This window comes from Tinamus guttatus, unplaced genomic scaffold, assembly GCF_059628265.1.
Source record: "Tinamus guttatus ecotype Peru unplaced genomic scaffold, ASM5962826v1 Tinamus_guttatus_pri_ptg000246l, whole genome shotgun sequence".
In the NCBI taxonomy this organism is placed as follows: domain Eukaryota; kingdom Metazoa; phylum Chordata; class Aves; order Tinamiformes; family Tinamidae; genus Tinamus; species Tinamus guttatus.
The window spans coordinates 6,961,986-6,979,886 of NW_028288780.1; the positions used below are offsets into that span (position 1 = coordinate 6,961,986).

The 17,901-nt window shown below is 34.6% G+C and overlaps 1 protein-coding gene across 17 annotated transcripts in view; it reads left to right on the forward strand.

Annotated features, from left to right (window-relative positions):
* KCNMA1 (potassium calcium-activated channel subfamily M alpha 1) overlaps positions 1-17,901 on the forward strand; it is a 432,171-nt gene that overhangs the window by 321,152 nt on the left and 93,118 nt on the right. For 9 of the 17 annotated variants that reach the window (XM_088526419.1, XM_088526403.1, XM_088526411.1 and 6 more), the window contains exons 17-19: positions 1,605-1,616; positions 9,968-10,054; positions 13,745-13,821. In XM_088526419.1, the coding sequence (XP_088382545.1) occupies positions 1,605-1,616; positions 9,968-10,054; positions 13,745-13,821 (176 nt within the window). The remainder of the gene's footprint in view (positions 1-1,604; positions 1,617-9,967; positions 10,055-13,744; positions 13,822-17,901) is intronic. The other 8 variants (XM_088526402.1, XM_088526404.1, XM_088526405.1 and 5 more) reach the window with 1 other exon arrangement.

A 17,901-nucleotide genomic window follows, 5' to 3' on the forward strand; every position in this document is an offset into this window, starting at 1 on the left:
AATAAATATTCACAATTCTATCTAGATGACGCCCTTTTTTTTAAAGAACTAGGCTTTCCCAATATAGCAGAAGCAGGTGCAGGACCAGTATTTTAAGAACCAGAGAAAATTTTAGAAACATGCTTTTCTACTTGAATGATGAGAAGGTCTTACTTCTGCCACTTTGAGTTCTGTCAATGTTTATAATATAATAGCTAAATAAGCAAATTAGATCTTTCACTTACTTAATGGAATTTCCTTTAACGGTTAGTTTTGTCTGCTTTCATCACTTTGTGCTCAGAGTTAAAACAACCACAGAGTGAGTTCAGGAGTGTGTGCAGCTCTCAAAAGTGCAAGTTCTAGATCTTTAATCCTTTTTCTAATTTACCTCCTCAGTATTAAAAATATATCCAAGCACTGTTTTAAGTCAATGGCAAAATTTTCATTGACTTAATGTCTCCATTACAGAAAGACATATATGCTCATTTACCTAGGCAGTTTTAGACAATATTCTAAATTTGAGCTTTCTAAAGCTTTCTAATTTGGAGTTAAGTTGTGTTAACCTCACATCTATGAATCTGAGATTCATAGTAATTATAAATCATCAGAAATTTATATTCAATATAGTATACCAGCTGAACCTGGTACTTTTATTCTTTTCATGAATCCTAATAACACTATCCAAAGCACTAAGCACAACCTGCTAATAAGTTTGAACCATATTAGATTGTTAATGCATAAGCATTTTATGATTTTACAAGAGTGCAATTTAAAAGTACTTTTAAGTAAGAGTTTTACAAGCCCAAATATATCTACTAATTAATATATATGATGCACATAAAAATAATAGATTAAATATCTTCAGTATGATTTATATCTATAATCTTTTTATGTAACAATTTCTCATCAATATACTTTAAAATTAGTTAAAATAGCTATGATTGTTTATGGTCTGAATCATTTAAATTACAATTCAATTATCAAAGAAACCTCTGAGTGTACAAAACGTAACAAAGTCTAATTTCTGGGTTTCAGCTACTAAGGTCTGCACTGAAACAGTTCCTGGTCACAATATGAATTGGTCACTCCTCCATCTCTAATTAGCATCTGTGAATATTATTATCATTGTTACTGAGAAGCAGGAAGTACTTCTAAATAAATTTCTGTGTGTCTAATGCAAGTCCAGTACATTAGCTTAAAAAATGCTTAGTCCATTTGTAGGAAGGTTTCCTTTCCTCTGCAGAGAAAAATGCTTTCGTATAAAGCAGTATGGAGAGCATCAGCCTAGCAGAACTTACTGAAGACAAGACAATAATCAATTGAAAAGACAAGAAACAATATTAATTGAAAATGCACACTTTGAAAACCACATCGTTTCCCTTCCTTTTTCATTTTTTTTTAATATGAGCAAGAAGGAAAGCCTAATCAGGATTCTTCCCTTCTGCACCGTGTGTTTACTCCTCTTGTTAAATTTTCTCTTTGTCTATCCATTTGTTCTCATTCTAAGCAGAAAAACCTTTGAGCCTTGGAGACTTTTAAATAAAGGTTTTTTTTGCTTTTGCTTTGGTGTCAGTTGATTTCTTATCAAAGTGTTTGATTTGCAATTTTTTTCTTGTCGTTTGCAGAAGCCGAAAGCGGTATGCCCTCTTCGTTACCTTTCCTTCCAACCTCAATCCTACCTCCACTCCTTCTAACTTCAGGACTAATTCCTTGCCAAGAACACAGGAAGATAACACCTTTGTCTATCTTTCTCTGTATATCTGTACATATATATATATTCATGTTTCTAAATGTGTATATATATATATGTATATTTATATATGAGCCCCCAATCTCAAAAAGGAGAGAGAATAGCATTTTGTCTCTCCGTTGGTTCTTGTTACTCATGCACTAACTTCTTTGCAGGAAACCAAAACGTAAAACAGGATAAGTTTTAGGACTTTTCTTTTCCCGTATAGCTCTATTGGTATATCAGATTATTATATTTAGGAACCAGACTATACTGTTAACATATCCCTTCCTCTTTTTGTTCATTCGTATTGTATCGTGACGGTGTATATTTCGTCTTTACCGGCCCTTGTGCTGCCATGTTGTCTCCATACTCACCCCTTCATTGATATCCTTCTTCTCCAGAGTCTTTCTTGACGTCTTGCAGTACAGTAGCTCATGTTCTCTTGTGACTTTGCATTAACAACAATCGAATGCCCGATTCTTTGCATTGCTGATCTGTTTCAGCCCAGTTGTTCATAATACTGTACATATTAAAGCTATTGTACTGTTCCAGTAAAAGTGCCATGGATAGTTGTACTACGTGTTACATTCATCCTAGTGACATTTATTAAGTTTATTTTTGAAGATGTTACTCAATGTGTTTATATCTAAGTTATATTTTTCTCTTGGGGATGGCATGTTTTACATTTTCTTTTGGTACACCATGCTCTGGGCCCCTATGTAGTTTAAATTCCAGTGCTGCTATTGATTTGAATGAAATAAATAAGGCACACTTCCATATCCTCTCCTCTCACCTCCTCACTTCCTTTTCCCTCTTTTTAACTAATTGCTTGTACCAGTCTCTCTCACTGTCTGTGGTAGTCTTCACAGACCTATTTCATTGTCCGGACATTCCAATTTCTATCTTCATTGTACTCTCCAAACTTGCTTTCCATATCTGTTCTGTTGTGTGTCTTCTGTGTGTTATATTTATTTCATATTTAGTCTTATTCTTTTGTGGTTTTGGAATAGATGTGAGAAAAGTGAGGCGGCTTCCTGTCAGTTTGGCATTATTAATATGATCCAACTGCAGAGAAGTTACTGCAACACTTAGCATCTTCAAGGATCTGCAGTTGTTGCACCTCTACTTCGCTATTTGCTTTTAAGTATATATTTTATCTTGTGGTGAAGGCATGTTAATGCTGGCATGACAAGCAATATGAAGAAGTGTTGTACAAAGTGAAGTTGCTTGCTCCCAGAATAAAATACATTGTGCTCCTCCATTGTATTGATAATCAATTACTACTTGAACTGAAAAGAATAATTTAATTGTTTCCAAGTGTATTGAATTCACCATCACTGTTGAAATAGTTTGGATTATGCCCCAATAAAAAAACCTTGCACACACCCTGTAGACTATGACTCAGTAGTTGCTATTGTAAAGGACTACTTAATTCCTGGGAGCAACCTTATATGCTTGTAGTAATTGAGCTTTAATATACTGTAGCATGTAATGTGCATTGTCTCTTTTGCCTTGTATTCTTTTTAGTGTCTTATTGGATTTTTTCTGTGTAGAGCAATATGGAATCTGAGTTAATGTAGTGATAGAGCCCAGAAGAAAGAAGCAGTACTTATGCACGCATGTAGTGTGTAGCTGGTATGCACATAACTCTCACTATGGGATTTGTGCACTTACCCTCACACTCCACTTCAAAACACACACTGAGAGAAGATGTTGCCTCACATTAATGCTGTAATTCTAATTCTGTTGTTTTGTGAATGACTTGGCACATTTAAAAGTCCATTATACTAATGATGGTGCATTTCATCTGGGCACAGCATGAACCACTCAAGAATATTAGCTGTGTTTAACAATGTAGTAACTATCGTCAGCAATACCAGTCTTGTTTTAGATAATGTTTCAGAAGTACTTAGCTAATATTTGATTTGATTAACATGATATTGTTAATATTTCAGTTGCATGGGGAATGGTACAGTACATCTACCACAAGGTTTAAGACAGAGTTGTCACAGCTTTTGTCATTTGTTTAGTCAAAATTTTGCCATTTGTGTTTCATTTAATTCAACAACTAATCTTATTTTCTTTTAGACAAGGATGATGGCAGTTAGAAGGGTAGCTATAAATATGAAAGACAAGTTTCCTTGATGAAGGGATGAGCTTTTCAAAACTGGTTCATCAATGGGGAGCATTTCTTTGGTGAATATGACTTAGATTTTGGTCACTGATGTTGGGATTCACCTCACCTAGCTTTGTCAAGCTAAACATTAGGTATCTATTATCCTCCCCATTACCTATCTAGACTCCCATGATTGCAAGGGAAGACAGTTCAGAAAGTGGCCTCCGTTTTGAGATGGATGAGATGAGATGATTCCCACCTTTAGTGCAATCCTGAAAATAAGAACAAACAAAAATAGTATGTATCAGAGGCTCCTGTCAGGGAAAATTCTTGAGAATTTTTTATCTCGTTTTGTGATGCTTTATGTCTCTAACGTCATCTACACATATTCCAGACTTCAGCCTTTGTGGAGTGCTGCTAAAATATATTTGCCCTTGTCTACTTTCTATAGTGCACTTGCTAGGCATCTGCATGTGCATTTGTTGGCTTAGGATTGAGACATCTGCAGCACCTCACACATCTTAATGTGATCTCACAAAAGACTGACAAGTACAAATCTAAGAGGCATGTACTGTACATTCAGTGCTCCGATTAAGGGATGACTTTAACAGTTCTGGAAATACGGTCATTTTGAGTTTGTGCAAAGTAAATTGTGAAGCTGTCTCCTAACAATTATATACAACTTAACCAAGGTTCAGACTCTTAACCTTATTAGTTATTTTATAGTTACGCTTTTCAGAGAAGGTAGCTGAAAAGCTATAGGGAATGTTTTTCAACTTTTACTGTGATTTTCATGAACTAATAATGTATTAGAAATAATGTATTGTAAATTCTAATAACATAGAAAAAATATCAATTGTCAAACTTCCTAGTGCAGTTTCAACTCAAGAAACAAAGTTCAAGTCCAACATGTATAGTATTTGAAAGCAGAAGACGCTCAAACATTACGTAACACCAGAAATCAGTACAAAATAAATAAATAGTCTTGCCAAACATGTCAATTCACAACTTGTTCTGCAATTCAAACCTTAAGCTTTCAGATTCTTCATCAGATATCCTTAAGTTAACAAACTTTTGCAAGGCACTGGAGACTTGCAGTTGGTTATCAGAACTTTACTCGTTTTTAGTATTTTCAGGGAAAATGTATTACAGTATCCTTTGAGAGGCCATTGTACTGGTGTGTTGCGTAACCTGCAATTCACACAATGCCAAAAAGGTGTTGCACTCTGCTTGTGTTCTGCTTCTGGGACTTTCGGATCTGGGGGAGTCTCAGATAAATAGGAATGAGTGAGCAGATATTCATATATATACATATATATATATATATATATATACACCTTATACAGAAGCTAACATATGTATTAAAAGCAAGGAAAAGTTATATCCCAGTAAGTGAGGAAATCAATCACATTAACAAACATCAAAGTTACTGTCAGATATCTCTTCTACATTGACATATGGAAAACATATTATCTCCTTAACCTTTTGTTGACCCATGTAATTAGAAGGAGATTCCCAAGCACTCTTTAGTGTTTTTCTGACCATATTTAATTTTTTTACTTTTTAAAATCTATGCATCTCAAATGTTCTTGCAAATTCCTACTTTCTATTTGCCTACTTAAACTGTAGTTACTCTGACAGTTTAGTTTTAACTGCTTATTTTCGATCATTCTTGATTCCTGAGTACAAATGAATTCAAGGATGATTTCCGCATTTTCTGTGTGTGACCTGCTTTCACTGTTCATGCTTTTGATTGTTCTTGGATGCATGATTTTGGATCTAGTGACCAAGTGAAACTTGTTCAGCAAATGAACTAATTTTTGCTGCCTATCAGATAAATGTAGAGTTTTCTAAACTGCATATTCTATTCCATAAGTGACTTAGAAAGAAATTGTTATCTTGTCATAGAATAGTGGAACTGGCTTCTTGCTTCATTTGGTGAGCTGATTTGAGAGAAAAAGAAATCAAATTATATTTTATGATAAGAAAGTATATTTGAAAAAATGAGATATCATTTTCCATTGCATTTTCTCCAATGCATGGTGCACAGTAGATATGGATCAGCTATAACTCTTATTATTAAACATAATGATTCTCTGTCCTTTTCTCGTTTTCCTGCATCTTTCTATACTTTCCAAAGCCCCAAACTTGGAGATAAATAAAAATGAGACATAAACAGAGGCTTTCTGTCTTAAAACTCCAAATTACTTTGCCATGCCCCTGCAGGGATACAGTACAATGCAATAGATGCATATTTTCAAAAGCTGCTTGAACAGACTCATGCCTCTTCAAATAACTGTTGGATATGTTCTTCTTGGAAAGCTGTTTTGTTTTCCTCTATCTGTTTTATTCCCTTTTTTTTTTTTTTTTTAGTTTAAAACTGTTTCCTTGCTATACATGTTACAGCAAGTGATTATCAAATTATATTTTAACTCATGACACTTGTCCCATAGGAAGTAATATAATTGTAGGTTCAATAAGCAGCATATTTCATAAAACCATGTAGACTCAGTAGAAACCGCTCATAACTTGCCATGGTTAAAGATCAGCATGTGCAAAGAAAGCCAGAGAAAGCCTTTGCTGCGACTCATTGTCAATAGCAGTTATGGGTCAAAGTAATCTTTTTTTTTAATTATTTTTCCCCCAGCAGAAGATTTTGCTGTTTGCTTAACTGCATTCACATCTGTGTTTTGTAGCTGTAAATATGTAGTATTTGTGAAAAATAAATCTATGTAAGTGAAGTATAAGATATTCTCACAATAGTGAAGTCTGTACTTTGACCCACCTTAATTGATTTCATATGTCTCAGAAAACCTTGAGATACAAAACCATACTTTTAATGCCTTTGTATCTTAGAAGAAGACAGTTACTTCTAGTGTAAGATGATCACCGTTTCTTACAATATCTAATTTACTTGCTCTAATTAGCTACTTTGTCATATCCAGTAGTTATATCAGATTCTTAAGAAATTTGGTTTGTTGAGTGTCTGGGAGGATTTTTTTTTTTCCCTTTGTATTTGAAAACTAAAATGGTTTATCTATCTCCAAGAATGGGATCAGGATTAAAAATCAGTTGTACCTGTCAAGAAATGCACTCATCTGTTTTCACTGAAAAGCTGTTAGCACCTCTATGATTAAGGTTGAGAAATGAAGAAACAAAAGAACTGTTTTTCTGATAGAATAGTGCCTGTTTCTACCAAGTAAAAATGGCCAAGTCTAACAGTGTTTTAAATTGTGAATGTTTTAGAAGCAGGGACTAGAAGAGTTTTTGAGTTTCACAGTTAAATTCTCAGGATAACAGCAGCTTCCTTTAAGCATAGAAGAAACATGTTAGGTCAAGAGAGGCTAAGCACTTTCCTGCAGTTGCTTCTCGGCTGCTGTAGCAGCAGGTAACAGAAATGGTGGTGCATAGGCTGCCTCTTCTTGGTTTCCTGCTGATTTTCTGACATGTGATCTGTAGTAGAAGATAAAAATACAAGAAAGGTTACTTTGAATTGATACAAAGGAAATCTGGGATTGGCTAGAGAGAAAGAACAAGGAGAAGAAAAGGAGGAGACTGAAACAAGGATAAAATCAGGGTGAGAAAAGAACATAGCTACAAACATTATCAAAAAGACTTCAGAGAGTGTAGAGAGGCAGAAGGATTTCCTTTCAGGGTTTTGAGAAGTACCTTTCCTAGGTTTAAAACTCAAGATTGGCCATCCTCTTTTTTTTCTAGAAGTAGTGTTTTTTTCAGTGTACTTGTAAAGTGTATGACTTAGTGATGGTCTATTAAGGTGTGATAATTTCAGTAAGAGCTACTAAATGGTTGTTGGTGCAAGTGACAAAAGGTTGTGCAGGGGATTTAACGATTTCAAATTTGATTGTTACTTGAGTGACTGATTCCATATGAACAAATATTTTTTAACAAAAATAAATTGTTTTGTTTCCATTTAGTTTATTCCAGTTTTAAAACCTATGAAGTTGCATTTTAAAACTGCTTTAGATAAATATTTTGATTGAAAGCCTGGGCACTGATAAACTAAGAAATGTCAGAATTAAAGTTCTACATTAATTCATCCCATTTATCTGTGTTCAGTGAAGTGTAGACACTGCTTTACACCATCACACTTCATCTTTTGCAATGCTACTGAGGTGTGCTGCGGAGTTGAACCTGCTTGCTGTGGTGATGTCTCCTACTTTTTTGTAGTTCTTGTGTCCTTTTTGTTCCAAAGTTAAAAACTGTGACTGAAGGAAAAGAAAGGTTAGCTGGGCCAGATATCTTCTCTGAGAACTAATTTCTATTTCTGCCTCTGCAATAGAATATCAGTTGAAAGTAAGCTAATGCTTTTAACCAAATTTTCTACAGATTACATTCTTATGCAAAACGTAAGAATTAAGTGCTTGTTGCTTTGGGAACCAGAGGCTGGCCTTTAGGAAATGCTGAACATTCTTAATTGCAGTCAAAAGTCCCTAGAATCTGTATAAGGAACTATGAAATGCTCAATACTCAGAAAAAGCAGGCTGGAGGCACCCTAAATCCTTATGAGATCTGCCAACTTTACAATTAGATAGCATTTTGGTTTGTTTTTTCTTGACTTTGTAAAATTAATCATTAAGTATTTGTGAAGCATTTGCATGATATAGCAATGAACTCTGCAGACAAACAAAAGGAAAAAAATGTGTTTTTGAAGCAAGATAAAATATGTGAAGCTATGCCTGGAGTAATGGCAATAGAACACTATTAGAAAGTCCCATATTGTGGAATAAAAGTAGCTTGGGGATATTGAATTAAGATTTGGTCATAATGTCTGCATAATGGGACTGAATTGTGGTTTTATGATTAACAACTTCTTTGTTAACTTCTGAGACCTTAATATTACAACTTGAATCTCTCCATAAAGCATTGCGTGCATTTGTAGTCACACATAATTCATATAAGTCTTCCAGGTGTGTTATTTGTCATAGTCATTTATTAATAATGTATAAATAATAAATACTGTCTTGAACATGACACCTGCTGAGACCTATTTTTGCTCCTAACAATAAAATCAAAGATTTTTGACCTTCCAATGTTAGTAACACACGTCCATTCAGATATGTGTGTTACCTGGTTTTGCAGAAGTGTCTTTTCCCCAAATCAACATTTATTAAATTCACAAGCATTTAAATTGCTGTTGGTCTTTGACTTTAAATTATAACTGTGTGCCATTACTACACTTTGACTTGTAAAGACTAAGCTCTAACAAATACAATCAAACAAAAAAGAGAACATTTGGCAAGCTTTCTTAAGAACTGTATCAAGTAAAGAGTTTAGCTATTTTGCACTTCATTAAAAAAAAAAAAAATCTTACCACAGAATATATTATTATCTGTTTCTATAAGCATATATATATTGCCTGGCACTTTACAAATTGCCTTAAGCAAAATCAAGTGCTAAATCTTACGGAAATTAAAAGGATACTTTATATGGAGATACAGGGTACCTAACTTCATGTTAACAGTTTGTAATTTCCTTCATCAGATATAGCTAAGGTTATTCTGTCAGTGTGGTTTTGGTTATTTTTGCTCTTCCATGGCTGCATAGCAATGTTTTAAAAATCTGCATTCGTTTTCTGTTTTTCAGCTACCATGACTGGTTGTCTTGTACCATTCCCCTTGAGTGTATGTGTGTATATATAATTTTAAACAATAGCATTTATGTCTGGATAGGGGTCCCATTAACATTCACTAGAAATTGGAAAAAGGTTGCATAAAGTGGTTCAGCTTCATAAATGGCTTTTGTGCTGTTTCTGAGTGGTGGTTGCCTTCTTCCCTTTTCACCACATTGCAAATTCTTTCACCACTGCCACTAGCAAAGCAAGAGCTGAAATGCTCAGCTTCACACTTGTGTTTCCGAGGGAATTGTGTTTAGCTTATATTAAATACAAAGCATAGGAATACAGTGATACAAACATTCAAATGATATTATTTCAATGAAGGTACATGATTTGCAGATTTAAGGCTTTTTAAAAGCAATGGCCTGTGAAAGTTTAAAATTCTTTGTAGCCTTTCCTAACTAGTGGGTCCCCTATAAGAGAATGAAGCTATTTTGTAACATTCAGCTAGAAGTAATTTAAGCTCATAATTTTGTGTTTTGTTTCTTTTTGTTTCACTGAGCAGTATATTAATCAATCCTGGAAATCATGTCAAGATTCAAGAAGGTACTTTAGGATTCTTCATTGCAAGTGATGCCAAAGAAGTAAAAAGGTAATTAATACATTTTTATCTTTCTGCTGCTGCTTTACATGTAAGCCCTATTTTTACTCATTTTCATTGTAATCTGTGGAAAGATTGTCAGGAGAAATTGAGTTGGTACTCTGGTCATCCAAGGTTTTCCCTGAGATATGTACATGACATTTTCTTAACTGCAACCCTAAATTTAAAGGAAATGAAAGTTTTTTCAGCAAATGTGAAAAGAAAATAAATGTTTTTATTGTTGTAGGTTTTGTTTTGTTTTTCTCTGAGTGCCATTAGAAAATGTAGAATATTTTGGTCTGGATTCTCTACCAAGTCATTTTTCTCAATAGAATAACTCTCAGAGAGAACTGAATTGACAGTTTTGACTTTCAGAGGTTTAGAGTAGTTCTTATTTATATAGACTCTAACAAATATTTGATGTGAGCAAGCTACTGTATTCATTCAGCAATTGCAGTAACAGAATAATATTTTTCTTCTTGTCATATTTTTTTTTTGTACTGGAACTCTGCTCTGTGGCTGCATAATAATAAAGCAAACTACAACAGTGCAATATATCCCAACAGTGCAACTGTCCCACTTCATTTTCCTAGAAGCTTGGCTGTACTAGATTTGGCTTTGATAAAATTAGTTTTATTGTATCTTGTTTAGGACTGGAATTGTTTATTTCAAATATTAGGTTTACAAGATAATTAGTATAATATATAATTAAACTAAAATGAATGTAATATTTAAGCAATATATATTAGCAAAGACTTTGAAAAAGATTAAAAAATCAAAACAGTGAAATCACTGAGTGCTTGAAGTCTATTTTTGTTTGAAGAGCCAGACTAGTTTTTGGCTAGGTGAACAGCACCAAAGAGCACAGCTGTGCCTTTGTCCTCTCGTATTTCTAGCACCAGAAATTGATCTGATACTTGCTCAGGTACACGGGGTTTCCATAGTTCTTTTCCTCTGTTGCTTTTCATGATTTGAACAAACAGAACAATCCTTGCATTCCTGTACTGAGAACACTAGCTTTTTTTCATTTACAAATCATTTGCCACTCTCCAATGAGATTATTTAATAATGTAATAAAACTGGCCTTGATATAACATTTATAATAATACTTATTAATGTGTTTAGAAAAAAAAAAAGTGTATCATTCATCTAGCATGTTCTGTCTAAAAGCAAGTTGAAACAATTCCCAGTTGCTCCATGCTCTTTGCAGAAGGCTTTGTTTAGAAACATGCTGCCCACATTTCCACATTCCTTAGCTATTCAGTGCAAAGCAAATGATCATCAGATGTGCTTCAACCAGCAAAACCAATTATGAAGTGTTGATTTCACCCTTTTGAGTTATGAATCAGAGTCAGAAAAATATTCCAAAATTAAGGGGAAAATTGAATTCCCCTTTTCCTCCACCCTAGTGAATTATCCATTTGTAGCTGCAGACAACTGGTGAGATTTTAAGAGCACCAGAAGGGCAATGAAAAATTTGGAGGTAGAAAAAAAAAAGCAGAAAAACTCTTTTCTTAAGTACAGTAAACCAAAAATAAGCATATGTTATACACCTGGAACTCAATTTTTTGTGTTATGTATGCTAAAGGGACAATTTCAACTTCTTTAAGTTAAAACTATTCATGTTTATTGAATACATATTTGGCAATAAAATATAACATCCTTTTCAATTGCTCTTCATGTTAGAATTATTTTTGTTCTTTTTTAGCAGAAAAGTTTTACATTAGAAACCCTTATACTTAGGATTTTCTCTGAAGAGTTTTATATAAAATGTTGAATATTTAAATAGAATAGAAACTATATGAATTGCACCTTTGTCCACTTACATTTTAGTATTCACATCAGAAATCCACTTGTTTCAAATCTACTTAATTCAACCAAATAAGCAGTGAGATAATTTTATTACACAGCAACTTCATGATGGAGAACTCCCATTCAAACCGGGGGCCTACAGCTGGACTGGAAACAATTGTAAACGTTGGAGCCAAAGTTTTTCTCTCAGCTTATGTCTTGGCATCCACTCGTGGTTTGAAACAAAAATGTATTCTTGTTTCCTTGTTATTTTTATTTTCATTTATTTATTTTTCTTTCAGTCAAGCATTTTGGAGGCCCAAAAACTTTCTGTAGCAAAGTATGCAAGTGCTTTTCTATTACCTTTTCCTTCTTGAGACTAGTGGAACAGTCTCATAACCTGAAAGATTAAGCTTCCTGGGATTCTATTGGATAAGTTAAGACTGCTACACTTAAGACTTTTTTTTTCCATCAGTGTCCTGCCTGCTACTTTGAACTTCAAAACGTTGATAATATTCAATAAGTTCTTACTGCAAATCTAACGTATGTAATGGTCCACACCTTACATACTGGACCTGCTGCCTTTCTCCTGACAGGTACTATGCAGAAATATGAAATAATTTAGATGAAATTTTAGCTATATATAGGCTGAGGTTCTTATTTCATGCTTCTAAACACCTACATTGATCTATTTCGACCTACGTTGGTCATGTCTAATTAATCAAAAAGTGATAGTGATGATCCTATTGGAACTTTCCAAGACTGTTTATTCACTGCTGTATATCTACTGTTTAGTTTTATACTTTGGTTTTAGACTGTTCTGTTCCAGTTACTTTTCTGCTGTTGTAGGAATTCAGCCATCTGTGAGCAGTGTTGTCTGCAAGATGCATGGGTGACCATAAAGTTTCACCTTTCATTCTTGCAGCCGATCTATACTGAGAAGTTTGCAGTGAGAGAGGGTTATGAAAGTAGATATGGAACCTATGGATAAGCATAGGAAAATTTCAGCAGGTGGAAAAGTACTAGTATGTTTAGTCTGTTACGTACTTAAATACCAGGAAGGATCCTAGCAAGCTGTCCAGCTAGAGGCCAACTATGTGATCCTCATGAGTTGTGTCACAGCAGTCTTCATGACATGTCAACTTGACAAACATGATTAAAATTACCTGTGGGCAGTTTGCATATTAATTGAACAGTAATTTTGGTTGAATCATATATAAAGTTGAGTGTTCCCTTCCTTAATTCACTTTGTGCTTCCCCTGGTGGTGAGCGATTTGCGATCTGTGTAAGCTGATTTGAAAATCATTAATAAGTTCTTAGATACATGACCTTGTTCATTGTCTATTTTTGTTTGTTTTTGCAGTTTTGGCTTTTTTAACTTTGAATGAATGAAATGAATACAACTCTGCTTTAATTGGATAGAAAGGAAAAACAATTGCTGTTGTCGAAATTGCAATATCGAATTTTACCAAAAATGAGGTCCCACTTGGAACTCGGCTGAAAAAATGCCCAAGAGTACTGTATACTCCTTACAAAAGCTATTCAATATATCTGTTAAGACCAGTGAACACATCATGTGTCTTTATGGCAAAAATCATTTGATGCTAGGTTTGATGAAAGGCAAATGAAATGATATACTCTGTCATAATTATCATCCCTTCTCCCAGGTTAATTTTTCAAGTAAAAGTATATTAACAGAAACAGTAATTTGAAGCAGAAAGTCTTATATTTGAGATTAATGGTTCTGCAGAAAATATTTCCTACTTTAAATGTCTAAACCTTTTCAAAGATTAAAAGAAATTAGTGCTGGCATGTTTCATTAATTTGACAATGCAACAAGAGGAAATGTGGGACTAATTTCATTTGTATGGATTAAGAAATGTGTCAGTTTCTTTCATTCTGTCTCTCTAGGGCATTTTTTTACTGCAAGGCTTGTCATGATGACATCACAGATCCCAAAAGGATAAAAAAATGTGGCTGCAAACGGCGTAAGTAATACTTCTATCGCTACTTCTTTCATCCCCTTTCCAGGAACTGCTCATTCTTTAAGTATATCTAAATAAGCATTTATGTGCTTTACACACTGGTACAGGAAATTTAAGAAATAAATACACATCAGCATAGTTAATAAGTGCCATTTGCATTTCTGAAGTGCTTTTTAAATTAAATTTCACACTACTCACAGCTGTGTTTTCATTAAAAAAAATCCATTAGAGCCCAAAACTAATGAAGGTTAAAAAATTAAATCATGATAGATCTGAAAAAAAAAAAAAAAAGGTTTCTGAATTAAGCATGAGTTAATAATAAAGTTCCACTTTCATTCATACCATGCAGGTATTCAATAGTAAGTTTCAGTGAAGTAAAGAACTTTTTCTTTGCTGAATGCAATTCTGTGTAAAAAGAAACTGAGGAATAGCATTCCGTCATGTAACTATTGAGATAACTTGGACAGTTGTTTAAATATTTTATTTCTGTTATTTCTAAGTTATCTCTGCCTTACTGCAGAGATTCTGCACAGCAGATTCTGTACAGGGGATTATAATGTGGAAAAGTTTTTTGGATTTTCTTGGTGGATGGATTGCCCAGAAAGAAGGGAAATATCAGTGCCTTTGATTATGACTTTGTCCTTTCAGAAGGTTCTATAGCTGTAATGCTAGTATTTGGTCTAAGTTCTTAGGTCTGCTGTTTAAATTATTTCAAAAATTGTTCATGAAGAGATAATTGAGTTTTATAATGGACATCAAATTTTGCATGTGGATTTTAAAAAGTGCTCAAAAATAGTATTTTAGCTATACGCTTATAAAGGACTTTCTGATGGAACCATTTCTTTATGAATATGTGCATATTTATTTGCACTGCATGGTCATCTACCATGAGAAAGAGTACCCAGTACAAATAAACTGTTTAGTTCCATTTGGAAACATTTCAGAAGAGGTTGGCTATACATCTTCTCCCACTGCTACTATAAGGGGAAAAAAAAAAGCAAGTCACGCTATTTGTTATACTGTCATGGAAGATAGAAGGGCTAAAACTGTACCTTTAAAGGACACCTAAACTTGATAAATTCCAGAAGATAGATTGTGAGGAGTATGTCCCTAAAGTTTTTGCAGAAACTCCTTTCCCTCAAACAAACAGGAATGTGGAACAAAGTAGTGTAATTCTAAGAAAGCTGCTGAGACACTGAGGCTTCTCATCAAAATGGGAATTTTCCTCATAGTAGCCATGAGGAGAGCAAAGCACGTGGAAAGCATGCCGTATGTGGAAGGAATGCATGCATTGACTAACATATTGGCAAAAAAAAAAAAAAAACATATACAGGAACAGTTTAGCCATGTGAGAATGTGACCTTTGAAATGCTGTGAAAATCCTATGAAATTGCTGAGTAAGTTCTGGTAAAGCAAGTTACAGGTGCCTCAGGGTTCTTGTAACTCACAAAGGTATTTTTTTGTTTTTTTTTTTTTCTTCTTCTTAAAATTACCCAACAGTTAAGGAGGAGAAATATGTAACCTGTTTAATTTTGGATGATTCTGCTAAAAATGGCCCAGTGTTTTTGTACTTTTTTTTCTTCTCCCACTTCACATAATTCACACGTGCTGAGTTCTAGCAAATTTGCCAAAATATTTGTCATTTGCGTGTAATAACTACTTTGTGCCACATTTCATTGAAATCTAATAGAAGATAGGAAATCACACTATAAAGGGCAAGAGTATGAAAATTAACACAGCCCTCGGTATTAGGAAAGCAGGGAGAAAACAATATCCCGTGGCCCAGCCGACACAGCAGGTCTGTTACCAGCAGTGAGGCCGTGGACAGTGACAAGTTCTGTGTGTAGCGCTAGGAAATGCTCCAAATGGCATGGTCACACGTATCAGTTCAATAAGCGGAAGGGTGTTGGACAAATGTAGAAATGAAATGATGGGGTTAGTGAGGCTGAAGAAGGAGGCTGTCAGAGTTGCTGCAGTGCACACTGAACAGTAAGGAGCTAATCCTCCGAGTCAGGTGGAAAAGCAAAAAAGGTCAGTGATAGTAAAATTGTAATTTTACTCTTTTGTCGTTGGTCCTCTCCTCTCCTCTTCCCTCCCACACAGACACAAGCACACTGCTGCAGACACTGTAATAGCTGGCATCTCTAAGTAAAACTGAGAACAGCTTCCCGCTTGTGCTCATAACTATTAGGAATAATATAATTCCTTTGCTGTTAGAGTTATATCAATCAACAAAACCATTCAAACGAGAAATTTCAACAGTCATTTGTGATTTTTGGTCTCTCTTTGATGACAGTCTTGAGATCCCTTTTACACAGAACTATATATATATATATTTTAAGGTAAGTGGTTAGGGTGGTCTGTAATTCAGACCCTTCTAAACTGCCTTGGCTTAAGCTTTCAAATTATTAATCCCTTTTGAAAATGTTAGCTATGGTACCCATTTGTAAGCTGCACAAATTGTTGATTTTAAAATACAGTCTAACCAAAACAAAGCATATATTAAAAACACACTTTTCCCATTGAATTAGGAAGCTGTCAACTAATCTGTCAACAGCTAATCTGTCAGTCTGATTTTCAGAGACGCTACAAATAATCACATATGCACACATACAATCCTATATAATGAGTATATATATTTATTTGGTGAGCAGCGTAATAATTAGAAAGTGGAACAAGAAATGCATGCAATGTTAAATGAAAGGTTGTGCATAAAAATATTGGCATGTTCAGGTGAATGAATGTGAAATAATAACTCCTTTACATGGAAATCTTATTTATTGTGGCATTAATTAATGCAGCTCCCTGTGACACTTGAAAACCACTTTGTTTAATAATGCATCTGAGGTTTCACATCAATTTAGATACTGTCTGAACATAAGCTGTGGTATTGTCGGGGTCTAAAAGTGAGCTTGACCTACATAGCCATTTGTCCAAAGTTGTTAGGCCTAATATTAATAATTCACGGTAGAACAGTGCATTTCCACAAAGCCAGGGATAATTAAAGTAACCTCGCTTTCCTTTTGCAGTTTCTGCCATTCCTCTTTCTCCTTACCCATCCTGCTCCCTGAATAACCTCTGAATGTTGATGTCATTGTCCAGAGAAATGCTTGTGTGCAAGTTTATTCACGACTGTGAATATTTTTGAAATGTTTTCAATTTCTTTCCTATTCAATATAACTGTAGTTTTTCCAGCAAGGGACCAAATACATGTATATATTTATATAAAATTGCAGCCACATTGGGATGAAATCTCTAAACTGGATGACCTACTCCTCCCGCTTCTTTTATTTTGTGTAACAGTTGTGGTCTAATTCTCTATATATTTTTTCCAGTGACAGTTTGCTGTGAACAGTGGGGGTTGAACCCCTGAGGGGACATATCATGTGTACATTGATGTGTTTGAAGGAATTTCTTGTAATCTATGACAATTGACAAACTTTTGATTTATTTTTCCTCTTGCTGCCTTGGAACACGGCCCCTACTATATTTTAACTGCACACTGATAGTGATCTATTGTGAGTAAAAATGGGTTCCCCGTAGCCCAGAGTGCGGTCCAACCTGTCTTTCTCTAGCAGAGAGTATTTTTGTTCAGTATTTTGGTTCTTTATTTATGTTGCATGTAGCAGTGACGTCATACCCACAATTTTCTCATCCTTTACACCCACACAGATTAGGGCGACGTTGAAGAAAATACAGCAGTGTTCCCCTCTTCCACCTTTTCAACATTTTTTTTTTCACAAACTTATTTTTATTTCTAATTGGAGACCTTGGCAGTGAAATTTCCTTGTACCGATTCTGAAGGTATTTCATGAATTCTTAGGGACATCAGTTAGGCTGGGGTAATCACCATTGTAGCACTGTTTGCCTGGTTAAGTGATATTCATCATCAGACCTGTGTTCAGTTTTCCGTATTTTTGTCTCTTCTATTGCAAAACTGACACAGACAACACAGCAGTCTTTTCTGCCCTTGTCTTAATCCTTTCTCCCCCCGCCTCCCCCACCAAAAAAGATGCGAAAGGGAGGAAATGATAATTAGTTAACTGTGTTGTTAACTTCTGATATGCAAACCTACAACCATCC